Below are 10,208 nucleotides of genomic sequence, written 5' to 3' on the forward strand. Positions count from 1 at the left end.
TTTTATCAATGGTTATAATAATTTTATCAATGGTTATAATAATTTTATCAATGGCCATAATAACTTTATCAATGGTCATAATAACTTTATCAATGGTCATAATAACTTTATCAATGATTATAATAATTTTATCAATGGTTATAATAATTTTTAGTATAAGTTCACTTCAGTGTCTAAATTTGAAATTTTAGTAGATTTTTTTCATTATTTCAAGAATCCAATACATGAATTTTGCACTGATATTGCAATTTTTGTGGATTTTAGAAAAAATTAACATAAGATAATTGTAAGTAAAATGCACTTCCATTAAATCAAATTTAATCATTTCATGAAATATAAAAATTTTATTCAAAGAATAAATGTTGTGCTGCCCAGCGGTTTTGAGTAGCTAACTACACAACACTGCATACTTACGTAAATCTATTTAGACATTTTTTTTTTAAACTTACAAAATATAAGCATAATTAAGTAAGCAATATGTAATAATAGTATATGACTTTTATTTTTTTTGTTTTATCACTTATCGTTCTTTTATTTATTTTGTTTTTCTTTATACACTTCATTAATTTTTTTTTTTTTTATTAATCTTGTTTTTCCCATATTTTCTCTTCCTCTTTTCCTTATTTTTCCCCCTTTTACCTAAACAGAACAAAACTAAAATACAAAATAAAAATAATAAACATTTTAAATAATTAACAATATAAACAAGTAATACAATTAATGAAAATAATTGATAAACATTCATAAAAACAGTAACAAATAGATATAAAATATAAAGAAGTACATGTAAAAAAAATTATAAAATAATAAATATTAAACATTACAATTATTAAACCTCTTCAAAATGTTGTAGTTTGCTAGTGCTGATTTAACTGTTGCATACTGTTCGGACTATAAGTGTTCCCATCGAATAGGAATGAGGAGGGTAGCTCGGTGAGTATAACACTGTGCTACTAACTCCTGAAATCCAGGTTCAAATCCAGCTGTGACAGATAATTATTTATCCTGTTACTGTAGACATGAGTCAACCCTGTGGTTTTGGGAGTGCACTTGGTCTCTATAAAGTGGGTACCCCTAATTGATAAAAACTTAGCAGTTGAATGTAATCTTAAAATAACCTCTCTATATAACCGTTTTTCAAATAACAGTACTTCCTTACAAAGTACTAAAACTGTGATGGGTTGTAGAGATACAGATTTATTTATTTATGGAAACTGAATACTTATTATACTGATTACTTATTATACTGATTACTTATTATACTGATTACTGATTACTTATTATACTGATTGCTAGGGGGTATCCCTGTCAGCCTGATGGTGGACCAACCTCTATTTTATAAATTATACAACTTTTCACTTGATTGTACTATTATTATTATTATGGCCTACACTGCCTACAAGAATCCGGGCCTTTCTCCGCCACTGCCAATCAATCTACACGGTCTCTTGCTTTCACTTTCCATCTGTCAATATTTAAAAGCTTCAAATCCTCCTCCATATCGTCCAGCCACCTGATCCGGGAGCGTCCTCTTTTCTGTTTTCCATCTGGTTTGCCATTATTTTTATTGAGCATCCTTTCATCATTCCCTAACCATCTTTTCTTGCTCTCTTGACTAAAGCCACAATATTGGGTTCCCCGAACAGATCCATCAGTTCCTCATTCCTTCTTTTCCAATTTCTATTCTCATGTTTTTCCAAGGGTCATGTTTCTCCTCCATAGATCACTACTGGCCTTAAGATGGTTTTGTAAATGATCACTCTCATTCTATTAAAGAGAGCTCTAGACTTCAATATTTTTGCTGTGAGAAATGACATCTATTTCCTGCTGCTATCCAGGCCTCTCTTTCACTTCCTACTTTGTTGTCATCTGTAACCAGGCTTCCCAGGTATTTAAACTGGTTTACAGAACTGAAACTGTAGTCTCTGAACGCCACTTTGCTATTCTCTTCCTTATCCAAGGAACTTGAACACGAGATATTTGACCCCGGCATGGAAATATGGACTTAATTGAAGTTCAAGCAAGTTGTTAGAGAATGAGCTTGATGAATATCAAGTTGAGGTAGCAGCTCTGCAGGAGATACCTTGAAGAAATGTGACAACGATAAAATTAGAGAATTAATTTTTTTTTGGCTTACGTCTCCCATTGAGGACCTATACAGCCCCAGAGTGGGGATATCAAGGTTCATTTCTCGGGGCCACCACGAAATAAATATTGACCAGCCCAGGTGGGAATCGAACCCACGACCTTCTGAACCACGCCCCAGCCCGCTCAGCTATTAGGTCCTCTAGAGAATTAATTGTACTACTCATTACTCAAATTGCATAACCATAATTTACATGTATTCTGTAGTTGAGATTGTATTACTTTTTTTCAATAAGGTGTGAGCAGGAAAAAAAAAATTTCAAGTCTCTATCCCAGCATTGTAATTTGTACTTGTAATTTAGTTCTTCTTCAAAAACAATGTTAGTAATCACCTTTTACTCTAAATTGCTCTGACTTTTTACGCCGTCTTTGTTCCTGCACCTTGACAGAACCCATACAATTGTAATGAGTAAATATTTTTTCCCTCCATGTTCCATGTTATACTGAAGGAAACTATATTTACACACTCACGTAAACCAACTTTTTCAAAACTCTGCCCTTGTGATTTATTTATAGCCCTTGGTTCTTTTTTTTTTTTCTTTTTTATTGGAATTATATTATTCGATCTTATATGTAAAATAAAATATTACACAGTGATCATATGTAAAATAAAATATTACACAGTGATCATATGTGAAATGAAATATTACACAGTGATCATATGTAAAATAAAATATTAAACAGTGATCATATGTAAAATAAAATATTACACAGTGATCATATGTAAAATAAAATATTACACTCTGATCATATCACACAGAGTGTTGGGGCGAGGGGCTTTTCTTTAATGAAACCAACTTACCTCTTCCCCCTAAGAAAATCGTTCGCTGGTTCGGTGAGATGGTAAAAAAATAAAACGGAGGACCTGCAAAGATTGTGAACACAAAAATAATGAAGAATAAAAAAAAATAGAGAATAAAAAAAAACACTTCCAAACTGGTATACAAATTTAATAAAATTAAAATATAAAACAAAAATAAATAATAAAAAAAAACTGTTGCTGTTGTTATAAAAAAAATAAAGATGTGTAATAAATAAAATAAAATAATTTGATAAATACATAAACAAATTGCCTCTCTTTAACTATAAAAAAAAATTTCTACTATTAATTAAAAGAATTCCGCAGCGATAAAATGATGCATGGCTCGAAGGAAAAAAAAATCACTCACAGTAGTGGTATGCGCATACCGCTCCAGTCTTGAATCTCCGCCGTCTTCAAACGTCGATTGGTGGGTGAGGGTCATGAGCTGAACCCCAAAAAAATCCTCGAATGCCTCAAAGCGGTGAGCCGGTGGGTGTCTCTCAATGTAACTTCTTGGCTCCAGGCAGCGGACTGTAGCCTGTAGGCTCCCTTATCGGTCCCTGTATACAGGCCGTAATCCCATTGCAGCCTACAATGTTGTTGTATATGTGACGAGCCGCAGCGATGTATTTATATTATACTCGCATATCACAACAAGCCTCCTATTTACTTTATAAATTCTAACGTAATTTTAATTACAAAATAAAAGTGAATTGTTATTAAAAAAAAGGCAATTAACTTATAATTAACAAAAAATAAAAAACCAGTTGGAAGTAAATAAAATTAAACTAAATAAACAAAATATATACTTTTGGGCTTTAACACATATGTAAAATAAAATATTACACGGTGATCACTAAAACATTTTTTTTATAATAGAGAGATTTTTTTTTTCGTTTTGTTAATGATTAAAAGTGCTAGGTTTATTCTCAAGACCTTATCAAAACTATAATTAAATATATTAGAAGGATTCTACTTTCTATCTTACTTATAATTTATTTAATTAATAATTAATTTAAACTTAATTTGAACCATTACTGCAACATTACCTTATGATTGTTATCATCATATTCCTTATGTTTGTTACCATATTTTTTCTGCAAATAACAGGTTTACCGAAATATTATGTCAATGCTAACTTCCCTGAAATTGATTATGCAAAGATTGGCCTACATCCGGTTTTGCCATTGGTCGGTTCGGAACTTATCACTGCTGGCTTTTGGATACCTGTCGAGCAGTATGCTCCAGCCGCTGAAATGGAACGGAATATCCTTGCCAAAGGTATTCCTAAGGAAGATGAAGAAAAAAATGCCCAAGAAAAGGCAAGTTTATTTAATAAGCACAAGTGAGGTACATGTTAGTCATACAAAAGGGGATTACTTTTTACTTACCTTTAATGTTTCACACATTCCACACTCAGTGCTCTCTTTAAGGTTGTGCATGTCTAGCCTCGCAAAACTTACCAAATTCAAACTAATTTTACATTCAAAGTTAGAATTGATATTCAGAAAGTAAACCAAGACTCAGCCTATAATAAAAAGGCTGCATAATAATTCTTCAAATGTACATCATTTTTGTTTTAAAACACTATTTCTGCTGGAAATTATGGCTTTCTGACTATTTTTCAGTACATCAGGCTTAATTTAGTATAAGGCATCGACTTAGTTTAATTAAATAACACAAGTCATAAATCAGTATGACAGCCTAAGAGAAGTTTAAATACCACAAGATCCTCAGATGGAAATTCGAGCAGCCTTACCTATGCTACGGTGGGATGAATTGGATTCCATCAGATTGGGACGACTTTTTTGGACCACATTGTACCATTGGTTGATAGAGAGGGACCCAAAAGTCTTTTCATCTCATATTGAAACATTAGTTTGATGTATCGAAAAAAAAATATCAATTTTTTGATATATTGGATCCTGATATTTTATCTTAAGTAAAGCACCAAGCAATTTTGGAATCTATTGTAATTATAAAAATTAAATAGTATATTTTGATGTATAAATGGTTTTTAATATGTTTTATTTTATGTATCATTTTAATATTCATTTGTTTTGCTTATCCAAAAAGCAAGCTAACCAAGTTTCATTGTTTATAATAACTTCGTGATTCATAACGAAACCAAGATGGCGGTACGTTGAATCAAGGCCACGTTGAGCAGATTCAAATATCATAAAAACTATTTTAACTCGTCCCCTCATAATTGAAAATATAGAAAATTAAAGGAAAATTAGAAATCAAGAAATAGTACTGATGAATAATATTCAGAAAGTAAATCATTTGGAAAAATCCCTAACTGTTGTGCGACAATCGATGTTTACATGTAACCTCAAGGCAGGTTTTGGTTTTTGGAGGGATCCTCACTCGTGTCTGGGGCACCGAAGAGAAAAGATGTCTTGAGGATTAGGAGGATTAGGAAGTCCTCATCAATTTCTGTCCAGCAAAAAGACACTAAGGAATCAACGAAAAGAAGATTGTAGAGCTTGGTTAGTTTTTGTATACATAAAGTTAGATACATGTGTAAAATAGATTTTAATTGTAATTATTGTAAATGCCTGTTTCTGATTGCTAGTAACCCGCCCTGAGATTAAGAGTCTCTCTTTTTATATAATAAAATTATATTATCTATTTGATATTAAAGTTCTTAAATTAGAACCCAATTATCTTTTATATTTGAAGAAAGTTATAAAACGAGCAAAGATTCTTTTAATTTTATTTTTAATATTTTTAAAATTATTACACTATACTAATATCGAGATTTGAATCTATTTTAATGTTGTAAATATAATCTATACTATTATTGGTACATATTATAATATTTAAAAATTATTAGAATTAATAAAAAGGAAAATTATATAATTTTTACTTATTCTCAGATCTAAAGTACAGATTTTAAAAGGAAAAAGTCAAATAAGAAGATAAAATATTAAATAGATATGAGAATTTATCTTTTATATATATAATATTATAGACTCTAGTCTCAGGGCAGGTTTCTAGACAACCAGAACACTTATTTTTCATAACACTTAATTTACTTAATATCTCTTTTACAACTTTATTTAATTTTAAGTATAACAAAACTAACCAATTTCATAGTATCTTCTTTTGATGGTTGATGAATCTTGATGTCTTCTTTTCTAAAATGTTATGTCTAACTGTAATAACGATGGCTGCCAGTCCTCCTTGCCTCCAGCCGACGGACGCCCTCACTTCAATCAATCCAAAACACCAATCCCTTGTTTCCTCTCTTCTATCTTCAACATTTACTCGTCGATCAAAAAATAATCAATTGTAGTATCTATTTTACTTGCTATGATTTTCGATGTAAATAAATTATTGATAATTTTTATTGTCTTCTATTTCTTCTTTGATTTTTCTTTTTCTATAATTACGGTACAAAAAACAACAAAATTTGAAAAATTTCAAGCCATGTTCTCTACACAAACAATTTAAAGGACACTTCGGAAGGATGCATGCCGCCATCTTCTTTGTTTTGAATAATGGATGTTGTTTTTCTTCATATTTGACTGATGAACTTTGATTAGCTTGCTTTATGGTTTAATGCAACAAATAAACAATACTGAAATGGTATATAACATAAAACATACTAAAATCTCTTATATATAAAATATAACTATTTACTCATAATAGAGGATATTATTATATAAACATACATATATTTTTCATGACTGCTTCAACTGGTTACAGGTCTTGACCTCCTCCAACATTCATGATCTTGGGCTGACACCATCCAGTCCTATCCCAATTCTAATATTCAGGATATTGTTAGCTCCCAGAATAATATTATTAATCTTAATTATTATATAAGCTAATAAATCTTAATTTAATTATCAATCTATTTGGTGCCAGAAAAAAATGTAATTTATTGATAAAAAATTGTTGAATGGGTAAAGTCATCATTCATTTATGAATTTCTATGATTTTTTTTCTCTTTATTAGTTAGTAATGCTAATCTTTCAGATACACGCTGACAGAGAAACTTCTTTTTCAGGAATCTGAAAAAGAGAGAGAAGAACAGAGAAAAGAAGAAGAAAGGCTGAAAATGGAAGAATTAATGAGACGAGGGCATGTCCCTGCCAAATCTAATTATCTCAAGGACATCATTGCGCTGAGCGGGGAGTTCATTCAGTACTGGAGCGTTGGGACGGTGTACACGCAGGCTGAAGACGAGGTTATTTCAAAATTTTATCATTTTTTATGACGCCTTTCCTGGTTGCTTGTTACATACAGGAGGGGAGGTTTGTTTGTTTGGGGAGGTTTGTTATCTACAGGTAACCAAGCTATTCTAACCATGATAGAGGGTCAAGTTTTCAATACGTGGGACTGCCACAGAAATCTAAAAAAGTTGATGTTGGATTATTTTTGGGCGATTGTTTCAAGGGTTATCCATTCTGTACAACAAAAGTAAGAGTCATCCTTTCATGTTTTTTTCAAAAATCAAGCATGGCCAATATAAAGCAAAAACAAATCTTTGGATTCTGGGGATGGTCTCCAAAAATATGTGCTGCCTCGAATGGGTTAAAGATTGAACATTTATCTATTTTTCTAAATAATGGCCAATTTGATCGATGCATTTTTGAAGACATTATAACAGCTTTTGGCCATTTCATACCAGTTCCCCACCATATTCTTAAGAAAGAGTTGAATCTCATTTTTCTCCTCTTCTTCAAAACTGAATCCCCTCAGATTTCGGCTAAATGTTTTTACTGGGTGCCAATCGAAGGGGTAAGTGGATGAAGGGGTTATGTCGCAAATAGTAAATTTAAAAAAAAAAAAGGTTCAATTTTTTTTGTTGGAGCTTTCTTGTTATGTTATGAAGTGAATTATAATATTCCATGTTTATTAAAATAAATAAAAGGGTAATTTAATAGTTTTTATTATTCTCAGATCTCAGATTGACAAAGGGGTAGTTGTTTGGAGAAGAAGTGGAAGGAGCAGAGATTACCTCAAAGGTTAATTTCCAGTTATGAGAGTGAGTCCATTTGTTATGTCTTATAATTATGAAAGGTAGTAAACAGTGTTGTGATAAGTGTTTGTTTTCATCCTCGATATAAAATACAGTTTGTTTGTTTTTGTTTAGTAGTGTAAAACAACATTGGTCATTAACACAATTCATATTTTATTTAATTTTTCTTACATTTGTTTAATTTAATTTTTTTTTTTATTTTATTATTATTTTTTCTTGTCTGTTGGATGTTAAATTAGTGTCAGTAAACCTTTTGATTTTAAAAAATGGAACACTAATTTTATTGTTTTATTATCATCTCTGAGGATTTCTGAAATATCCTAGTTTAATCCTTAGCTATTGAGGTATGATATGAAATATGGGCATTCTTGGAAAATATGGCTCATTGTCAAATTGTCTTTACAGCTCTACGGCATTTGTGGCTGGAGGTACCCCAGGGCTTTTTAATAATTTTTAGTTAACTCCTTGGGCTTTTGTTCTACAAAGATTGCCATTTAACTTTGATTTCCTTTTTGAGGAGTTTGCTCATTTCTGAATAATGCAGAAATCACTGCACACTGTAAAAAAGAATCAATTGTTAACAATTTTAAAGATTGATGAAGAAGGGTTATTCTTTTTAGTTAAATGTAGAGTTGAAATTCTGGACAAACATTTATTAACATAAAAATAAAATCAGATATTAAAGACCAATGCAAGAGTAAAATACTATGGTTTTCAATTTTATTGAGGGTATTATCGCAAGTTATTATTGGGAAAAATCCATGGTTTATCTGTAGATACAAACTAATTAAATCAGCTCTGCTTTAGCAACCTTTTCAATTATTCAGAATAGATTTCCTTTAGTACTTTTATATATATATATATATTTTATAAATGTAGCCTTTTATATCAGGTATGAAAACTAACACTTCACTTGTCGCTGGTAACACTATTTCCACTTTCAGCAATATAAAACTCTCTTAGCCTCCCCTGTATGTCTGCATGGGACTTTACCTTCAATGCTAAATCTCTGCTATCTGCACCTGTTCTGAGGAACCTGCTCCTTCGGCCACCAAACTAAGAAACCTTCCCCTGCCCTTCAGGTTCTTTGTCCCTTTGTCTCCTACTCTCACTACAGGTCATTCTAATATATTTTCAAAAGAAAGCTTAGTCTGTAATCTTATCTCTCCAGTAACATTATCCAGTTAAAAAATTATAACTGTAATAAATACATACAATTTAATTAAATTATAAGAAGATGGTCAGGGTTGCAGTCAAAAAAAGAACAAATAGTATAAAACTATTTTAATGTCCGACGTTTCGCCCCACTTTGCAGGGCTAAAAAGATAAAAAAAAAAAAAGAGAACTGAGAATATTACAACAATAAGATAAAATAAGGTAATTTAAACTAGGATAAATATTATGTAAAAATTTATAAGAAATTACATATAAATAAAAGGAAGGAAGTCATAAAATAGTATCAGTATAAAATAAACTTGAATAAACAATGATAAGATTAAAAAATAAGCAACAATGGCAAGAGTAAAAATACATCTACAACCCCTCCCCCCCCCCCCCCCCCCCCCGATCTCAAACTTTTTTCACTGTTATTGTGACCCCTCAACCACTTGATATACACCCTGATAATTCGCTTCATCTTTCTTCTTCTGTTTCCTTTAATAACAAACCCTACCACATTTTCTCTCTTCTTAAATTACAATTTCTTTCCTATAAATATCACATTAATAACTTATGTAACCTTAATAAGCGCCTAGCAGATAAAACAGAATAGAGAATATTCCTCCTTAAATGTAGATCCAACTCTGTTTTTCCTAAATCTATTGACAATAATGTTAAACATTTTCATATATCAAATTCTCTTAAATCCCAACTTTCCCATTCCCTATTTAAATTCAAAAATCATTATTAAATTAAAAAAATAAGGAAACTCTTCAGCAAATCAATTTCATTAATACCAAAATTAATTCTCTCTCATCATTGTTAGTTTCTGTCATTGGTGATGATAATATGACTAAACTTAATAGTGGCATTAAAAACATTTTTACTTCCACCAAACAATGTAAAAACTCTCATCTCCAAATTCCGATGTATTTATGAACAATCTCTATCCACCAAAATCCTACCCCAAAGGCCAAGAAAACTGGGTACATAATATATCTTCTACCACTATACCTACCAACGTTGTTAACATTCTTAGTCTTGGCCCCAATTTTGCCACCCTCATCTCTAACTCTGCCAAACTTATAACTGATCTGGAATATATATATA

At 31.0% G+C, this 10,208-nt stretch overlaps 1 protein-coding gene across 7 annotated transcripts in view; it reads left to right on the forward strand.

The window, feature by feature from the left end:
* Positions 1-10,208, forward strand: part of LOC106686475 (dynein regulatory complex protein 11) — a 79,608-nt gene that overhangs the window by 41,460 nt on the left and 27,940 nt on the right. For all 7 annotated transcript variants that reach the window (XM_014429820.3, XM_014429818.3, XM_067047697.1 and 4 more), the window contains 2 exons: positions 4,058-4,269; positions 6,966-7,145. In XM_014429820.3, the coding sequence (XP_014285306.1) occupies positions 4,058-4,269; positions 6,966-7,145 (392 nt within the window). The remainder of the gene's footprint in view (positions 1-4,057; positions 4,270-6,965; positions 7,146-10,208) is intronic.

The sequence above is a fragment of the Halyomorpha halys genome, unplaced genomic scaffold (genome assembly GCF_000696795.3).
Source record: "Halyomorpha halys isolate HHAL.00 unplaced genomic scaffold, Hhal_1.1 Scaffold826.1, whole genome shotgun sequence".
NCBI lineage: Eukaryota > Metazoa > Arthropoda > Insecta > Hemiptera > Pentatomidae > Halyomorpha > Halyomorpha halys.